The sequence below is a fragment of the Notothenia coriiceps genome, unplaced genomic scaffold, assembly GCF_000735185.1.
Source record: "Notothenia coriiceps isolate Sejong01 unplaced genomic scaffold, NC01 NC01_scaffold00000284, whole genome shotgun sequence".
NCBI lineage: Eukaryota > Metazoa > Chordata > Actinopteri > Perciformes > Nototheniidae > Notothenia > Notothenia coriiceps.
Window position 1 is genome coordinate 1 of NW_011332985.1, and position 19776 is coordinate 19776.

General features: G+C 38.9%; 3 protein-coding genes across 3 annotated transcripts in view; all 3 read right to left on the reverse strand.

Moving 5' to 3' along the window:
• Window positions 1-748: 748 nt before the first annotated feature.
• Window positions 749-5409, reverse strand: gpr61l (G protein-coupled receptor 61-like). Its single transcript, XM_010785196.1, has 2 exons — window positions 5097-5409; window positions 749-4420 (listed from the first exon to the last, which is right to left on the reverse strand). Exon 2 carries the CDS (start codon window positions 4369-4371, stop codon window positions 3073-3075), a length of 1299 nt encoding a protein of 432 aa, XP_010783498.1. The 5' UTR covers window positions 4372-4420; window positions 5097-5409; the 3' UTR covers window positions 749-3072.
• A 1472-nt stretch (window positions 5410-6881) lies between these two features.
• Window positions 6882-11585, reverse strand: parp3 (poly (ADP-ribose) polymerase family, member 3). The gene is made up of 11 exons (XM_010785298.1): window positions 11443-11585; window positions 10972-11168; window positions 10756-10881; window positions 10386-10565; window positions 10113-10251; window positions 8977-9200; window positions 8731-8886; window positions 8542-8619; window positions 8283-8460; window positions 8045-8188; window positions 6882-7836 (listed from the first exon to the last, which is right to left on the reverse strand). Exons 2-11 carry the CDS (start codon window positions 11149-11151, stop codon window positions 7664-7666), a joined length of 1578 nt encoding a protein of 525 aa, XP_010783600.1. The 5' UTR covers window positions 11152-11168; window positions 11443-11585; the 3' UTR covers window positions 6882-7663.
• A 1754-nt stretch (window positions 11586-13339) lies between these two features.
• grm2a (glutamate receptor, metabotropic 2a) overlaps window positions 13340-19776 on the reverse strand; it is a 28626-nt gene continuing 22189 nt past the window's right edge. The window contains exons 4-6 of the mRNA XM_010785404.1: window positions 18215-19278; window positions 14656-14833; window positions 13340-13837 (exon numbers count right to left, since the gene is read on the reverse strand). Of these exons, the coding sequence (XP_010783706.1) occupies window positions 13764-13837; window positions 14656-14833; window positions 18215-19278 (1316 nt within the window). The 3' untranslated portion in view covers window positions 13340-13763. The remainder of the gene's footprint in view (window positions 13838-14655; window positions 14834-18214; window positions 19279-19776) is intronic.

Consider the following 19776-nt stretch of genomic DNA (forward strand, 5'->3'; position numbering starts at 1 on the left):
CTGGAATCGTCTCAGAGAGTAGATGATCAGTGGGGCCTTGTTTTTACTGAAACATGATGTTTCGATGTATATTCCCATTGAAAATGCTAACCGCTAGCCGCAAAGCTAGCATCACAGCCACTGCTCCGTTTTCAGAGACTTTGCACACGTTTTTCACAAACATTTTAAATTGTTTTTGTTACTTTCGTTGCAGTGTCTTAAATGTAATTTAGGCTAACTTCCTGTTCGAAGTTGTTGCTATGGAAACAACATGACGGAGAAAAAGGTCATATCTTCTACATAATAACGGACAAAGTAAAGAATGAAGTGTAGCTATGTTTAAATGTTCGGAATTTGACCGTGTATGATGGTCCTTTTGAGTTGCCGTACAGACAATGGCGTACAGCCATTGCTCCGTTTTCATGTTTTTTTTACATGTTTTTCACAAACATTTTCACACGCTAGGAGTATAGGAATACTACAATTCGGTTCGTCATGATCTGTAGATGTGATTTGCCCCCGAGCACCCCAGGGTAAATTACCGTGCAGCCAATCACAATGCGTACAATGCGTGACGTCATTGGTAAGAGACGGCCCCCGAACACATATGGTACTCACACCGGGAGTGCTGTATAAATACAAATAAAAGTGATGTAAACAAACAATAATAATACGAATAAAAAACTCAGGTTAAAGGTCATTTGGCTCCAACAGGATTACTTAATTTTTTATTCTGTAACTTTAAGATACATTAAAATGTGTATGCTGCCATGCAAAGCTCTTTCTAACTGAACTTTGGAGTATTTGCTCTTTCCTTATCTCACAGTTTTTTGGCCTGATGATGATTCTCATCCAAAATAATAAAGAGATATTTGACTTTATGTGTCATTCTTGCTCCTCTCTTCTTTAATCATTGTGTAAAACTCAGTTGAAATTACACATACTGAGACAGTATAAAGGAAAGGATGCACACACTATAAAAGCCAGCAAAGAGAGGCCCCATTGAAAAAATGTGTGAAAGATACAACACCTCATCCTTACAATTATCGAATTACCTACCTGAAACTTGATTTGATTTGTGAAGAGAGACGCATATTCGGAACTCAAACAACAAGTCCCGTCATTCCAGATGTTTCTGGAACAACATGCTTTTGTCTTTGTCATTTCAACTCTGAAAATACAGAGCTCTGAAATTCATGAATATCAATGTAAATGATAGTGATTCAAATGTAATTTACACAGGTCACAAGAGAAATGAAGGTTGACCAGGTTGTGTCCTTATTTGTATTAATTGATTTTTGGTTTTATAAAAGCTTTTAGATCCAGGTGTTATAACCCTGTTTTTATTATTGTACAAGTAGCATTTAGGTAATTCAAACCTCAGCAAGCAAGGTATTGTTTTTACTTCATGTTGTCAGCCCTGGCGGTCTCATAAATCAATTTGAAAAAGGGAAATAAAAAGACACAAAGAAACAAACATACAGATATTCTAGGGATAACAAATGCTCACAGAATGCTGTGTTTGTTTATGTATAAAAAGATATTCCAGTTTTCACCTCCCAGTATTAAGCACACAACCACAGTTATGTAAGAGCGGTGTATACCATTATTTGCTTATCCACACTTTTTCGTCATGACCGATGGTGGTGAAAAGCTAATACAAACAGTAGAGGCCATAAAACAGCACTTTGTTACCACTCTCAGAGCATTATCAATCCATGATAGTGATTTCCATTGTAAATTCACTATCTTTGCCACGTTCCCATGTCCATATTTTAGCAGTTCATATTTGCAGGGACTTGGAAACCTTGGTCTCAGCCTCTATTCACATGTTAATGGCCTCTCTCTGAACCTATGTGCTCTGTGTGTAATCTGTCTGCATGTGAAAAGCAGGCGAAAGCCATACATTGGCAGACAGACTCCAATCAGGATTCAGAGCTATACATCCATAAGAATATTTCCTGCCTAAAGGTGCTCGTTGCTATGTGAGTCGCAGGCTCACTTAATTTCCATGACGACAGGGGCGAATGACAATCGCCGTCAATCAGCATATCTGTTGCGCGCAGGAACTCTGGGTATTGTCCCTCAGATTCATGAGAGCGTGCCACACTGCAGAAGCCTTTGTGTTAGCAATACTTCATTTACATCCAACATTTACCTACATGTTAGTTTCTAGTCTTGGTTTGTCATGGTGACTCTATAACATTTGAATATACATGTTTGTTTTGACACAAAAACAAGGATGCAGTGGAAGCAACCCATGTTTATATGGAATACAAATTATTCCCATAAGTTAAAGGCAATATATCATTTTAATATCCCTTCAATTATAACCTTGTTATTTTGGTTACACTTCAGATTTTCATAAACAACCTTCATCCAAACATCAATAAAACCAGGCTAATTGAAATACAATTAGAAAATAAGCACAAGGGATCATGTCTATTTCAATAGTTCATGTTTCAGTAAAATCATAGCACATTGACCTAAAATGAAAAAAAAAAGCCTCCCTGAATTGTAGAATGAAAAGAAACAAAACATACATTTTGGACCTGACAACATGCTTAAAATAATCGATTAACAATCTTAATATTTTTTATTTCAGGCAAAGCAATACTTTTATTCTACGCCTTTCCAAAGACTTTATGGATGTATATTATTTAAGAAATACCATTAATATTAACTGGATGTAATGGCTTCAGCAGACAAATCAAGTTTTTGCAACAAACAATGACTTGGAATGTTGACCTCCATCACTTCAGTTAAAAGAAGGGATCATTTTAATATAAATATCAATGGATTCTTGTGCAAGGGTCACATTGCATATGATGCAATATGAGACCAACTCCAGTCACTCATGAAATATGAGTTCTTTATTTGTATCATAAAATATAAAATTATTGAAGAAATGACCTCATTGTTGCCAGAATGGATAGGAGAAGGTATTCCAGTGATCAATAATCATTTCAACGTTTAAATCATCTTACATTTCTTAGATTATGAAGCTATCCAATATGAAAATGTCCTGCTTACATAAAAAACAACATGTCCTTTATATTAGCACTGTGGTCCATCACCCTTGTTGGTCAATGTCTAAGCCTGCTCTTCAGGAATTTGTCCAGGGATCTTAACCCCCTGGTCCGTAGTGTTTCCCGGATTTGAGTTGGCGCAGCTGGACGGGGTTTCAGCTTTGCTGCTGCTGGTTCTCTGGATGAACTGGAGGAAATTCTCCTGAAGGGAGCCTTCGTGGCTAGATGTCCCAAAATCTGCTGGCTGGGTCAAGCAGCAACGTCGGAACTTAACCAGCTCTTCTCTGATCTGCCTGTTCAAGAGGCCGTAAAAGAACGGGTTGATGGCAAAAGAGGAATAGGCCAGCCAAGTGACTGCCTCCTCCAAGTCCCCGGGGCTTTTCATGGAACCAGTGAGAGACATTTGCATGTGGAAGATGAAGTAGGGTAACCAACAAACAAAGAACTGTCCAACAATTAATACCAATGTTAGGGCAGCCTTTCCTCCACTGAAGGCCCTCTCAGGAGACAGTCTTTGGGGCAGAGAGCGTGTGGTGGCGATCATGGTAGTCTGGCTGTTGATGGAGTCTGAGCGATTTTTAGCAAGGCTTGCATTTGCCCACGCCGGCACAGCAGGGACTTGCTGCAGCGCTGCGGAGCGAGCTACCTTGTACACGGCACCGTAAACACCAAAAATGACTACTGCAGGAAACAGAAAACAAGCCACACTAAAGAGCACAGAAAATACACTTCTTAGACGACTGTGGCTCGCGTGGAGAGAGCAGTGAGCTGCGGCAATAGAGCTCTGAGGTCCATAAGCTGGCCATCCGAAAAGTGGGACCATAGCTAAGAGGACTGACTTCACCCAGATCAGGAGCATGACACCAATAGCGAGGTTAATGGTCATCTTGACTTCATAACGCATGGGGTGTACGATATAAAAGTAACGCTCCACACTGATGGCTGTGATGGTGAGAATGGAGAGACAGATGAGGAAAACATTGAGAAAAATGTAAACCTGACACTCCAGGACGGTAAACACCACGGTGCCAAAGAACGCCGAACTGGATATGATACCCAAGGGCATGAGGAGGATGGCACACAGCAGGTCCACTGCACAAAGGTGACACACAAAAGCAAACCTCTTCAGGTGAGGAGCACGAGCGATGGCCACCATCACTCCAGTGTTGGCCAACAAAGCAATGAGGTTAAGGGTCACCATGCAGAACAACCCGAAAAGGTCTTTGATCTGTGACTGGGAGCTGGTGACGACGCCCAGGTCAGCAGGGACCGTAGGATTGGGCTCCGTTTGGGTGGTGTTTAGATTTGTCACTGAGTGATGTGGCACAGAGGCTATCATCAGACCGGTGTTGGCGGCCATCATGTATTCACAACCTCCGCTTCCATCTCTGATGTCGCCATATTTGGATGTCCTGTGTTGAGTAGACCAAAAGCAGTTATTTAAAAAAACATGTTTTAGGTGGTTCAGACTTTTTAAGTGCTTAATAAAAAAACTGAAGTGTGCCTACACGTTTTGAGTGTAAACAGATACACTTATGGGTAAATTGGAAACTGTTTACAGTAGAATACAGCAAGACTACAATTGTTCTATTGTCTCCCCTTGAGGGCCATTCAACACTGATGTTAAAGATAAGAGTTGTGAGGACAAAAAGCAATGACATGTTAGCCAACTGGGGTCTAATATATATTTTTGTGTGACAATACATCTGTGAATTCTCTTTTGAGAAACTCTACAACAATTTATATTGGAGAAAATACATTTATTTACTTTCTTTCAGAGCGCTGACAGGTTACAAAGTGCAGCTTTCACCTGTCTTAAAAAGCTCTGAACCCATTGTTAATGCAGTTTGAAAAAAAAAAGCCATTTTAAACTTTGTCACAAATTGTTCCTGGACATAAATTGTTGCAGTTAAATCAATTCATTTTTAAGAATCAGTCTTAACAATTGTGGGACATTTAACCTATCTGGGAGGCTGATATTCATCCCTTCAGATCTCATTGAGTGGTAAACACACAAAAGTACATTCTGTCTAGATTAAAACATATTCAGCATAAAAAAATATTCTGATTATGCATAAATGTACTTACCCATGATTCACTCTGTGTTTGTGTGTTTCAATTCACACTTAACAGGTTGACCAGGTGTTTGACTTCACAAAGCTACTGTTAAATTCCCACTTTTTGTTTAGATACACTGGGCTAAACCCAGCTTGATTAATGTATTTTCCAGAAAGAAAAAAAGTCAGTCTTCCAGCTGAAAATTCATCAAATCCAGATAATTCAGTGTGTGAGGTTTAGTTATTCAGTATAGAGGGTCCTCCAGAGGTCCAGACGCATCACCATTGTTATCTCCAGTTGAAGAAGAACTGGTTCCATGATGTTTTTTGATGGTACATGATGCTTCCCCTCTCTCCTCACCCCTCCTCCTCTTATTCCTGTCCTGTGCTGTGTATGGCAGTGACAGGCACACATTGTATTGTGTTTTTTTTTGCTTTCAAATAGACACACACTCCACTGTCTCCCTACTAGAGCCCAGCCTCCCCTGGGTCCTAATGTCCGCCCGTTAAAGGACAGATCATGTTTCCCCTGGCAGCCATGCAGCTCCACATCTTAGCTGTAGTGTATTTACTGAAACCAGAGACAGCTGTAACAATAGGTAAAACGGCACTTCTCTACTGACAATAAGTCATGTTTAGACTTTTGCAGTCACAAAATAGGCATGCCAGTTGCATCTATTTCAGGTCAATGGTTTTCTAAACCAAATACCTGTTTTTATGAGCAGTTACCAAAATGTCTATTCTAAGGAGCCAATAACTCAGGAATTTCAGGAACCACAAACAACGTCTGGTGTTGAAGAAAGGGAAGATTAAAAGGAAGATTAAACGCAAATCTTTTTAATATTTCCATGTGCTTAATATCATTTTTTTTTACTCTTCTCCTCCAAAGGGTATAAGGCAGTATTGTTATTTGAATTCTACATATTATTTATAATGAGATTTCCCATTCTGGGTTCATTATATTCAAATGACTTTAAGCATCATTCCAGCAGTTCTTAATATCTAATAAAAAATCATAGCGTAGTATGTCACATAAAAATCACATTTTAGTTTGTCACTTCTTGCACATATTTGACTTTTTGGGGGTTTGATAGTTATGGTATTTTTATAATGCTGTAATATTAGACAGTATATTATGTTACATGCCCGCACATTAGTTCCGTAATATATCAGTTAAGCTCATATTACAAATAAACAAACTGCTCCTCACAGCAATGAAATGCATTTTTAAAAATGCACTATTGCATCAAAAGACTTGAAAAATGATCACCTCCCGTGTCCTGTAATCAGATTACAAACTGCTCCCATCAGGAAGACGCTATAGGGTTAATGATGACTGGATGGATATAAAACTCTTTCACCCCTCTATCAGGGAATCTTCTAAACTCAGTAAGGTAAGGAAGGTGTGAAACGAGGAGTGTGTTGAATGTTGAATGGCCTCTTTGTTGCCACTCTTCTGGTACGCACATTACATCTGTCACAATGTTTTTCTATATGGTAGCCTTTATGTTGAGGTCAAGACAAATCTCCTAAGGGATAGAAAGTGTGAAGTTGATCATTTTACCATGTTTTGTATCTTCAAGACTATTTTGTATATGTTCACACCACCATCTGTTTCAATAAGTATTACTATTACTATGCAAATAAGTTATTTTGCCTTTTATTGAATGCCATCCAGCGACATATTCTTATATGAAAAATTTGTTAGCAAACAATGACTACCATATAACGCGGCACACCGGAAAACCAATAGCACTAGACACAAATATCTAAGTATTTAGGTTAATCAAGCAGAAGGAAAAAAAACTTCAACACATTGCAGGCACAATTTTGTTTAATTTACTTATCATTGGTTTAAGTAATGTCTTAGTGCAAAAATGCATTTACATTCCAAATGGACTTGCTCATTACTGACACCACATGGCTGCATTTGTACCATAGCCAGGAGACCTTCAAGACATTGATCAAGCTTTTCATGACGTGTTACTTTGCAACACAGATTCTTTCTTTCAATATTAGACTGGTAGCAGTGATTGAGCATTAGCCACACATTGAACTTCACTAACTGTAAACATATCTATGGATAGAGTATCGTTTTTCTACTCTACCATTTAACATTACTCAAAATGTCTAAAGTTGCAAAGGCATGCGGCAAAATCCTTACGGATATTTTCTCTCTCGGGACAGGTTTATATAAGCATTTCTACTTGGATTAAATAATGCATAAACTACTCAAACTAGAAGAAGATGGCAAATATAACATAATGTGCATCATGTTATTTCTAACAAAACTGTGCAAATATATAGAGGCATCTTAGAGAAGTAAAAAAGTAAATTGCTTCATTGCACCATGTGAAATAACAGTAGTGCAGTCTTAAGTACTCAGAACAGTTATACAGAGTGCAATATATAAGGCACAGAGAAGTCATTTAGGAATCAAATGGAGACATTTGCACCAGTAATAGGTGTAATAGTAAAGCAAAAAACCATATAATAATAATAATTATTATTATTATTACAGGAAAACAGAAAGCCAAGCTTCTTGAAAGCCCTTTACTGTATATAGAGGGAATCAAGAACTTCTTTCCTTGAGTGGAGTTAATACATTTTAAGCTCCAGCAGGTAGCGAAGGCGACACTGGCTCTCTTTGTAGATGAGATATTCACTGTTGCTGAAGTGGCTGTTTTTGAACTGGGGCTGATCTAAAGGCTCACCCTGAGGCACAGCAACCTGCTTTCCCTCCAGGGTGATGAAGGTGTCCTTGGATGGATCTGAAAACACAGAAAATAACCAAACAAAAGATGTTGCATGATTTCATAACACAGTGGTTCTCATTTTTGTAATACATATTGATAATGACATATATGTGTTTCCTGTGAGCATGTTTCTCATGAGTAGTTGTGCAAAACCCAAATAATCTTGAGCTTTTCTTGAGACACAAAAAACCTGTAGCTCTCTCTTTCATTTTAGGATTAGTACCTGGCTCCACAGACCCTCGCGCCACCACACTGTCAAAGCCGGCAGGGGCCTTCTTCAAGGAGCAGTTGTCTTTAGTGATGGTATGTTCTTTGCCCAGGGCTACCTCACTCAAAAACATCACTCCAGTATTTTTAGAGGCACGCACTAAAAAGAAAATGGCAGAAAATGTCATTTGTAATGATTGCAATTCATTTAATCCTCATCTCTTTCAATCCCTGCATTTTTCATACAGACTCACCGTAAACTGCAGATTTGCTGTTTTCGGACGCAAAATAGATACCGCTACCAACACGGCCTCCTGAATGGGGCATTATCCTCAGACCGCTCTTCAGAATAGCTGCCACCACCGCTATGTTTGTACCGTGCCACAGAAGACGGCGGTTCTCCAGATCATCATGCTCCTTAAACCTCTCTCCCTGCAATGTGCAACGTATGCATTAGGTCAGAGGATTTCAGTCTCCTATGTTACAATAAACTTGATTGACTCCAATTCCTACCTCTATCTCTCGATCAACAACCCAAACATTGACAATTTTGGGGTTGCTATTAGTTGCTTTCAGGTATTTTTCTATGATCTTTAAATGAGAAAAAGGAAATACAGTTTGACAAGCGGACACATGATCAGACATTGGAACATGGTTTAAGTGCTTTGTATTCACTAAACCTTAATATCACTATGACAGTACCTTGAATGCATCTGATTTGTTGTCCATTAGAGTGAGATGGCATTTGAGAGAACTGTAGTCCTGGTCTAGAGGGTGAGGAACTTCCTCTATCATCTCTTCCTGAGACTTTTCAGTCTCTGACTTCAGATTTTGGGCGATCTCTATGTCAGCCAGCACCTTTACAGTACATGTAAAAGGAGAGTTACTTTGGGACGGAGCAAACACCAAAACGTTTTTTCCAGAATATTATATAAAGATACATCTCACCATGAGCATCTCCTTCTTCTGGTTCACAATCTCTTTGTCGTCGATGGTTGGCGGTCTGTTCCGGCCAAAGTTGTGAGGGATTGTGGTGAAGAATTTCGAAGAGAGTTCTTCCAGTCTTGTGTTTCTGCTTTTTTTGTTCATGGCTGCCTCAATCTCCTCCAACACTTCGAAGCCCTTTGCAATCTGAATTTTACTGAGTTTGCCCAAAGGCATCTTCTTGATGTCTTTGTACCATCCACGCATTCACACGCGCGCACGCAAACACACACATGCACGCATAAACAAACACACACACAAAAAAAACAAATCTGTGTTATTATTTTATATTTTCTTAACCCTTAGATGCATACTGTAAGTGGGTCTATTTGACCCGGTGAGGTGGTTTTCTTGAAGTATCTTTGTAATTACATGTTGTTATCATTTCATATTCCAGCTATTCCTCAAAAAACATGTTTTGGATGTCATGCCATTCAAATTTTTAATTTAAATTTTAAGAAATTGTAGTTTTTGTATTACTACCCCAAGCTTCCATAAGTGGGTCAAAAATGACCCGCATGTATTTTCTATGCATTTGTTTTTTTTCAAAATGTAAAGAAAATGTCTAAAATTATAAATAGTGAAAAATTAAATATTAAATATTTCTAGTGTGAACCAAAATATAATACAAGTCCTTTTTGACCCACTTATGGAAGTGTAGGGTCCAATCACATCTAAGGGTTAAGAAAAGTAATCTCACACTGTTTGTTTTGCTTATTTTATAAAGGTGCAAATGTTACCTTCACTACCTCCAAGTATTAAAAGAAACAATTAAATGACATAAACATTGTTAGCAAAGCACAAGGCACGGCTAATGCTGAGTTAAAAGTGATGCATTGTGTAAATGTAGACTTCACCCTCAGTTGGTTGCAAAGGTCAATCATTAACATGTCACATTATGGACTCCTAGTTTTCTTAATGTACATCTAAGCAACACTAAAATGTAGCTAACAAGATACTATGCAAAAATCACAGAGATTTTGCATATTCTTTGAATTCCATCTAGTTTCAAAGCCCAACATGTGGTACAGAACACTGAACTTTAGCAGACTTGACAGACAGGTTTATATTTCATGCTAAGTAATCTATGCCACACCCACCTAGGTTCATGCATTCCATCGCCTCTTTGAACATGTCATTGCTGAAAATAAGCTCGATAAGCTTCTTGGTGGGGTTGTCAAGGCTGCAAGGTTGGACATTTTTTGTGACTTTGACCTTCTTTCCATCAACAGTGTCCACCTGCAATTATAAAAAGCAGAGCCAGTGAGATTTTGCCAAGGCAGATAATGATTATAAAATGTCCCTGATGACTGCATCTCAAGGACGTTTTATAAGCAATGCTCCTTGTTCCAGTGAAGGTACATTATGGTTACCTTGACCTCAGCATCCTGCTCTCCATCCACCTCAATCAGGGTGTACTTCCCAGGGTGAGAAACAAAATTTGCCCGATCGCTCCAGTTGTTCTTGGTCTTGTCCTTAAACTTTTTTTCAAAGTCCTTGACAGCCTTTTCAAGATTATCAAACGTGTTGAGTTTGGATTGTCCACCTTCCCCCTGGACTCAGATTAGACATGAGGCAATCAGGGCAACATTGCTTTTATATAACAAAATGAAGAAAACTAAAAGATAAGAAACCCAGAGTAAAAGTAAAGTTGTTAGTAATATTTAAAATATAATAAATCAGCAAAACTGAATAAAGTCAAAAAAGGTAATTTAGTAGGAATGTCTTGCAGGACAAACTTACCACTCTACCCCATCTGTTCCATGTATAGTATTGCTTGGTTCCTTTAATCAATTGATTGACATAAAACTTGTTATTGTTATGCCCGATGTTGGTCTGATTGAGCATGCAGTCATAGTCATCGTGTACCTGGTGAAAACAAATTATATATGTTTTGATTAAAAGTGATTTGCAGTTAGCATTCTGAGTTAAGTGAAAAGTATATATTATTTGACTTACCTCTCCGGACACTGAGCAGAGATCATCCACCTTCCTGTTGCATTTCACCTGTGACCCTGCAGCCAGAAGGGCCTCTTTTGTAGAGGTGAAGGCATCTTTGGGCGCTGGTGTCTCGGGCTCTTGTTTTACCTTCTTTCCACCTGTCTTAGCAGCAGAAGTAGCTCGTCTCTTTGGGGGCATGATCCTAGCTGAAAACCCTGAGGAGAAACTTGCCATGCTGAGTCTCGGCCTGATGCCAGGACAAGCTCAGACATGTCTACAGTGGGCACTCTCTGGCTGTCAATCATAGCAAATGAATGCATTGTCATCCATGCATGAACCTACTGAGTAGATATTGACTATGTACTTTTAAATGTAAAGCAAATCAAGATGATAAAACAGTACTTTTTTGGTAAAAGAAAGCGATAGTGGGTGTGCCATCTTGTTTATTCCGAACAAGGAAAGCAGAATTTCCTTCAGGAAATAACTCACCTTTTAACTTGAAATAGTGTCAGACGGGAGAGAAAGCAGAGTCTCGTCTCTTGTGAAGCTTTCACGGGACGACTGGAGGGCTGCTGAGCTGCCGGACTGAGTCAGGTTTTCGGGAAGTTTAGAGACTCTTCACCGTCAGAGGAAGAGGTGGAGCTCCACTGTATTTTCTTGCTGCTGCGGGGAAACTGCAGAGCTAGCTAACAGCTACCGCCACCTAGCTTATCTCAGTATGTATTGTCCCCTCAAAACCTTTCACACTAACAAGCTAAGTAGCAGGGTAACAGATCTGATCCACAAGTCACAATAGAGCAATAGAGCTTGTTTTGATGATAAAACCAATGTTTTCCTCCATTAAGGCTATCAGTTTATCATTATATTAATATTAATACTATTAAAACTATACATATCGTTGACCACACTTCATTTTTGTATATTCTTAAATATTATAATACCATATTTGACCTATCATTTAAGCACATGTATTGGATGTTCCTAAAGATATTGTCTCATTGTAGGCTACAATCACTGTTAATTTCAGTTGAAAACAGAACTCAATTAATTCACAAACAAATCAAAGACCACAACTCAGAAGTGTGATTAATGCACAGCTGGGAAGTGTCTATCTTTTACTGTAGGCCTATTTGGAAAATTCATATAAAGTCTGAGTTAGTAAATATATTGTACATATATATATATAACATATAACATTGCGTATAACATTTACGCAATGTATAATCATATGTGGTGTTCTTTGCTACGTTTCCCATTGCAGTTTCATGTATCATGACATTGACTTCATTAGATCATGCAATGTAGAATTGCATGTTGAGGGGGACTCCTAATAAATGAAAATACCAGGACTGCTGACATGAACTGTGTCTAACGCACATAAATACTGTGAAATCTAGTTAGTCAAATTCCTCACAAAAAATATTTTCATAATTATGTCTTTAAATATTAAGTTAATATGGTGGGGCTCTTTCTTTAACCTTAACACGGAAGTTTACACTTTTGTTCCTAACAGCAAAGCAGTTGTTGCAGGACATGTTGTACCTGGCTTATATAATAACAGTCATTTAATGATGGCCACCGGGCAGAAATAATGAGATAAGACAATGCTCGAATTATCCGTCCACTTCCTCCATATGCAAATAGTCTTTTTACAGCAGGCCCCAAGGCTGTCTACATGTTGCAATGTGCAATATTAGATCAATGATTTGGACACAAGATGGCAGTGTTAAGATGCTGTTCAAGTCTATTTTCCAAAGCATCTGCCTCATGCACTCAGAGGTACTTACTGCTGTGGATATCCTCAGACAGCTTTGGTCGGTTTTATCCCCCATCAGCAGATGATGATATTTGGGCTGGTAATTTTCATGCAGAGACTGTTTGGTTTTGGCAGATGGTGTAGATTGAATTTGATATTAGACAGCTTGGAATTCAAACCAAATCTCCAGTTGAAATGTGCACCTGACTATCTTAATTCCACCTTTTCCACACATTTTCGGACTGCAGCTCAGGAGCAGGCGTTATACTCTTTAGACAGTTGATGGTTTGATCCCCTGCTCCCTTTGTCCACACAGTAGGAGTGTTCATAAGCAAGACGCTAATTTGGCCAGGTCAACACTTAGGCTTGCAGTTCTCTCATCATCAGTGTATGATTGATGTGAGTGTTTGAATGAGAGACAAAGTACTAAAGTGTAAAGTAATCTGTTTTCTGTGCAGTTAATCTTGCAAACTACAGATATTAACTTTATTGCAGCAGCAGGTAAGAAAGTGCAAATGACAACTTAACAACGACAGAATGTTAGCACATCTGACTACCAGATTTTTACATTTGTCTCAATGTTTACAGGTCAAGCCAAGCAAATCTCAAACCATTTTTGTATATCCCATCATCTGGAATATGCATCTCATGATGGTGTACAAGTAATAAGGCAGACTGAAAGTAACTTTGATATTAATAAAAAACACATTTTATTTACATAAATTACAAGAAAGCACAAACTGGTTCACCAAAATCTACATTAAAAACGTCTTGTATATATTACATTTAACAGATTTACTATAATTTACTCCATTGTTGCAAGTAGAATCTTCAATAAAAACAAGGGCTATATGCAACGTTATTGGCATCTCATTTCAATTGCTACGAGTCAAAGAACAAAATAAAATAATCAGGACATTGTACTCACAGTACTTTGAGGACAACAAAGTCAGGACGATGGTCTGTATGACCTCTTTAATATTTGAGACACCTGATTCAGGACTAGTGATTAAATAACTCTTTACAATGCTTGGCAAAGGAATTGTGTTGATCTTCACAAGGAGGACGTTGTGGAGTCCACTACTTCTCGTCCGTTACACACAGTTGGAACAACATTGGAGGCTGATGCTGAAAACCATTAAACAAATTGTTATTTATATTTACAAAAACAATACAGATACAGAAAATAACATATTCCACTTGCCCTGGCCATTTCATTTCCACTTAGCTATTCAGCAGTTGATAATCAAGTAATCAATTATACAAATTATGTTGATTTGTAGTCATATCTGTCAATATCACATTTTCTAAATAATTTATTAGAAACAAAAGTCGTTTTTTTATATATTTTTTTAGAAATCGTTAGGAGTGAAGCGAAAAATCGATACAGTAAAGTATCACAATATTATTTGCAAAGATGCCAAGTAACATTATTTTATTAAATATTGAAAATACGGATTCAACTTTTTGGTATCATTTGCTTTTTTAGTCCACTAGATGGGACTGATAAGATGGAGTCAAACTGCATGAATTGGAGTTGAAGAAAGGTAATTAATCGCAATATTTAACAATATATCACAATACACAGCATAACTTGTAAAGCGACCTCGGGTATCATGAAAGGCGCTATAGAAATCCAAGTTATTATTATTATTATTATTATTATAACGCTGAGTGATTCCTACAAATTACACTTCACTGGAACAAGGTTCTGTATTTTATCTTGCGTACATTTCCAAATGTTTATTTCAAATGTAAAAATGTCTGATTTGTTTTGAGCATGATTTATACAAAGTTTTGAAGGAAAGGTGCTTACTATAGTTATAGAGTAGTCATAAATAATGATATAACATCACATCTCAGTTAAGTTCTGAGGATTGTTTTTATTTGTTTTGGTTATAAGCTTGGCAGTAACTATGATCATGTTGTTGTATGTTAAGTGTTACCTTGAGAGAAACTGGAGCCTTGGCCGGTGGTGACGCTGAAACGGGTGGTGGCCACTCTGAGAGAGCTGACATTCTTCTGCGGCTGGAACAAGATGATGTGGACCTTGGGAGCGAAGAGGCAGCCCAGCACCACCGACCCACTCAGACTGACAGAGATACACATGGTGGTGGTCTGCACCTGAAGGAGAGGAGGGACATTCACAGATATTACTCAGTGGTTTGAGTTAAGAAACAGAAAAATAAACTCATATTTCTAGCTTTCTAGAACATAAAAAGGTCACACAGTGCCAGTATTAATGTTGTGACAGCTCGAGTCCCAGTGTTAATGTTGCATTCTTTTTGTGTGCAATGTTTGGATATTAATGTATTAGATCATCCTCAGAGATGATTTGTCTTTGAAACAACCAGAACCTTTTTAATTAAATGTATTCATGTGGAATCATACTAGAATTGACATCAGGTTGAGATGTACACACATAGTTTGAATAAAGAAGGAGCTCAGAAATGAGGAAAGAATTACATATTTTATAACTCAGAGTCAAAGTAAGGTGCAAAAGAGGAGGAAAGAGTGTGACTGATAAAGAGAGGTGTTAAGTGATCTGCTTATTTGCTTGTCAGTCAACTGCTTAACTCGCGCTCTTTTTCCCGCACCCTGCCCACACCCTGCTATGTATCATCGGTCTGCTCCTTCATTTCCAATTTCTGTGCCGATATTTTTTTCCTGACTAACAGAATACAGCCCAGCATTGTGTGGCAGGTGCATCCAATCTTCAAACGCCACAGCAGGTGTCTGTTTTCACTCTGAATGCTAATGTTGGTATTAAAATAATGGGGGCACCAACCATTTCACTGTGCACAAAAAACAAATAACATGATTATAGCAATAAAAAAATAAAAACAATTAGTAAAGCCAGCGATGTTAGTGACACAAAGTCAGTTTATCCCTTTTTTTATTTACACAAGAGAGTCATCCTAGAATCATCTTCAAAATATGAATTGAGTTTCTTACTTTTTCACAATACATCATGAGTAATTATTAGAATAGTATTGGACAATTGATAACAAAATATAAAAAGAAAGGGATTAATAATTAATGAATAAGAATATCTATAGGAATTAAATATATATTTGATATGTTTACAACTCTGAGATCACTACACTTTTTTTATTAGTTCAAATTCACATTAGGCTTCCTCTGAAATAATGTAGAAATACTGACACACTGGTTGGTCCTGGGTTAAGATGTTCATTTCCGAAATGCTGCGATCACCCCTTTTTCTTTCCTGTATATCTGACCTGTACATTTGCATACATGGAAAAAAGGATGAATAAAAAGGCAAACTGACAGCTCACACCTAATGATCTAAGAAATACCAAACTGCACCGAGGCTAAATGTCCTCTACTTAATTCAGAAACAGTTTTGAATAAAACGAAGGACAGAAGTCTATAGCAATGACCTGGTAAGTGGTTTTAAAAATTCACAAGATGTTGCTTTGGAAAAGTAGGGAACACGAAATCTGCCTTTGCAATAATACGTCTCCAAATCCAAATGTCTTCTGCTCGAGCGTGGAGGACAGCATGAGCATGGCTACAATGTATTCTGCTAGTCTCTGTACCTTTTTTTAATTTATTTTTTTCTTCTATAACTTCAGAGGTTTTATTTTATTATACAGCACTGCTGTGTCGGAGGTAAAAAATATTGTCTGCTGTTTCAGGTATCTTAATTCCTCCAGAGAACCTCACAGCAGAGATTCTTCCTTGTATTAGGCTCTGTGCTGCACATATTAAGCTTTATTGGATGAACCACCCACAAGCTAGACATGTGACATAGACCTTGAATTAATGCAGTGGAATAATGTTGATCATCTGTAAATAACCTTAACATACTGTATGAGTTAAGTTAATGAGCATTTATTGTTAAAAAAAACAAAAATATTGATATAATACTTGTTCCCTACTGGTTCAGATGATCTTTGTCATTTTGTTTTTTAATGCTACATTCCTAGATTTTTTCCTGGCTCAACTCTTTCATCAAACACCGAGATATGAGTTTCACACTTTTTCCTGCATGTGTGAGATAACGCTCTTAAGGGGTTCTTTGCTATTTTAGAGACAAAAATACTATGGTGTCGATTTAAACCAGGAAGAAATGACCAGAGCTGGCATACGGAGAATCCTCTCCCTCAGGGTGTGTAGAACATCCTCAGTATTTCATACGATAATCAAATGTGTTATTCATGGTTCAGTAGTAGTAAGTTTGCTTTAACATTTCATGACATACCACAATCAAATATGTATTTGTTATTCATGTGACTATTTGCATCGGACTGTGACAACATTTTGAGAAGTGGTGTAATACAACTAGGAGAGCACTAATATGTCCCTGCCTGTGAAAAACTAAAGACACTTTGCGAAGTCGATAGCTTCAGTCATTATTTATCGGTCAAAGGGGATATCTGCGTCCAACTGATGAACCCTTTCTGGCTGTGAATGGCTGCTGCTGCCTGGAGGCCTGGTGAAGGTTCCTCTGAGCCTCGCTGCAGTCCCAGGACAGAGGGCGCAGCTGGGACTCAGTATCCCAGGCCTTCACACTCCATTCCACACAGCTACGCATAGGGACACACAGGGACACACAGGGACACACAGGGACGTTCAGTCCTCATGGTCTCGCCCGCCTTCTCCATGTTTCTGCAGACGGGCTGGTGTCGGGGGATTCCTCTGCCAATTTCTCCCTTCTGCCTCTCTCTCGCTGCTCGCTGTTCAGACCCCAGAGGAATATAAGCCCACGACTCCGGCCACCCTTTGCTCTGACGTTCTATCCCTTCACTGTACAGTATGTCTCAGCACACAGGGTCAGGGACTGAACACGGTTTATCTGTCTTTCTAGATTCATGTTAAATGAGAAGCATTTCTGTGGATCACTTTAAACCTTGTTTTTTCAGCGTTAGATTGAGTTGTTGAAATGCTGAGGCTGAAGGGATAAAATCACTTCCTGTCATAGGTTTTTATTTCAGCAGGGATATCAAGAGCTCTTTCTCTCCATTTCTTTTGTTAGTTTTGAGCAAACTCTCTATGCTATTTTGTTCTAAGGAAAACCTAGATGACCAAATAAGATATTTGGCTGGTTGTTATACTTCTCCATGGTTTAAGCATGCATATTTTATAATTTACTCTCACTTCATTAATATTTTAACTTTGAAGGTAAACTAAGAGTGGTCAAGTTCTTATCTCTGGGAGCAAATGAAAATCCGTAGTATGCGAAGAATTAAAGTTGCTGAAATCAAGAATATATATTCCTAAGAGCAAGAGGCAACACAGACATGACTGACTGCTGAATCAATAATAGCCAACATTAATTTGTGATTTCATGCATATCAAATCCGAATTCAATATCAGAAGAAGTCATGAGCTGCTATATCTGCTCGGATCAAGAACCTAAAGCCATCTCTACAACAACAAAAATATTTAGGTGAGTAAAAAGGATAGATCGCATTGATAAAAAAAACATGAGTTTTGATTATTTACTGTATGAAGTATGTCAAATCTAACTTGACTCACCCTGTAGTCACTTGCAGTAACGTAGAAAATAGGCTGGAAAGCCAGCCAGATGATGCAGGTGGTGTACATGGTGAACCCGATGAACTTGGCCTCATTGAAGTTCTCAGGGCATTTTCGGGTCTTGAAGGCGTAGACCGTGCAGAGGATAATGAGGATGCAATTGTAGGTGAGCGACAGGAGCATGCTGGAGTCCTTGCTGTTACACTTGAGGGTGACCACGTCTCTCCTCTCCGGGCTCACTTCCTTTCTCACCCCTGGGCTCTCCACCAGAAGCCAGAATACCACGACTACCAGCTGGCAGGAGATCAGAGCACCGCAGATGGCAACCTGGGAGGCCGGGCTGATAAATCGAGGCCGCTGCGCTCCATCCTTTACCCCGCTGAAGATCCGGGCGATGCGATTGGTCTTGGTCAGAAGGGCTGAGTAGCACACTGCAAATGAAGTGCCTAAGCCGAGCCGACGCAGTGTACAAACTGCCGTGGACGGTTTGGCTATGTAGATGAAGGTCATGCAATAACACATCAACACTCCCAGCAGAAGAATGTAGGAGAGCTCACGGCCACTGGCCTTCACTACGGGTGTCTCATTGTGTTTAAGCAAAAGGCCAATGACGAAGAGCGTACACATCATCCCTAGAAAGGAAATGGTGACGGGTCCAATGGCCCAGGCATCTTCCCAGCGGATGTACTCCTCAGGCAGATCATAACAGCCTGTCAGGTTGCTCAGAGGCCACTGTCCAAATCTGCACTCAGCACAGGTGAACTCATCCAGCAGATACTGGTAGGGCTGACAGGGGATACAGATCCAGCAGCACACATCTCCAGGCTGCATACTCTTCACCTCGTTCTTCCTGCAGGGGTCACTGCACTGGGAAGTGGGCACAACCTGGCTGGCCCAGGGGATCAGGGTGGTGTTCAGGGTCAGGCTCTGAGCCCAGTACCCAACCTTACGGTAGACATAGTTGCCATCTTCTTTGTGGTAGTGGAAAATGTTGTAACGGCCGAGGCTGTCCCCAAAGGTGTCAAAGTGGACCTCATTCTCTGTGTCTGGTGGACGAAATGGCGCTGAAGGTGAAACAAAAGAGTGTTAGAAATAACAGGTCGCCGTATAAGGAGGTCATTGTATCATAAGATCAAGGTCTATATACAAACTGTAAAAGCAAAGCATAAATATCAATGTTTGTTAAACGTATGACAGTTTTGGGGCAACGCGACTGTCCATTGTACAATAAACAATAAATGTTTCTGGTAGTGCAGTCTCATAGAACATTTATCTCTTTGTATGTATCTCAGCTGTCACTTAATTTTTTCTCGCAGCACAGACTGAGACGGAGCAGTGACTGCGACAGGACACAGGTGCACATTGTCAATTTACATGATGGACACCACAGTTTGAGTCTGTTTAAGCTGAAGGAAAGATCCTGGATTTAACACTAGATTTGTGACAGACACATTTTTCGTACAGATGGTATCAAATATGTAAAGTATCATTATATATCATAAAGTACATGTTATCCATTTCATCTAATGATTTTGAAATATGTAGTCAGGGGTCCACTTTTT

Bases quoted from the DNA above. Each gene is read 5' to 3' on its own strand.
- gpr61l (XM_010785196.1), bottom strand. From the start codon at position 4,371: ATGATGGCCGCCAACACCGGTCTGATGATAGCCTCTGTGCCACATCAC.
- parp3 (XM_010785298.1), bottom strand. From the start codon at position 11,151: ATGCCCCCAAAGAGACGAGCTACTTCTGCTGCTAAGACAGGTGGAAAG. The intron at 8,887-8,976 runs GTGAGATGTATC...TGTACTGTAAAG, and splicing joins AGAAGAAGGAGATGCTCATG to GTGCTGGCTGACATAGAGAT. The intron at 8,461-8,541 runs GTAGGAATTGGA...TGCACATTGCAG, and splicing joins TTGTTGATCGAGAGATAGAG to GGAGAGAGGTTTAAGGAGCA.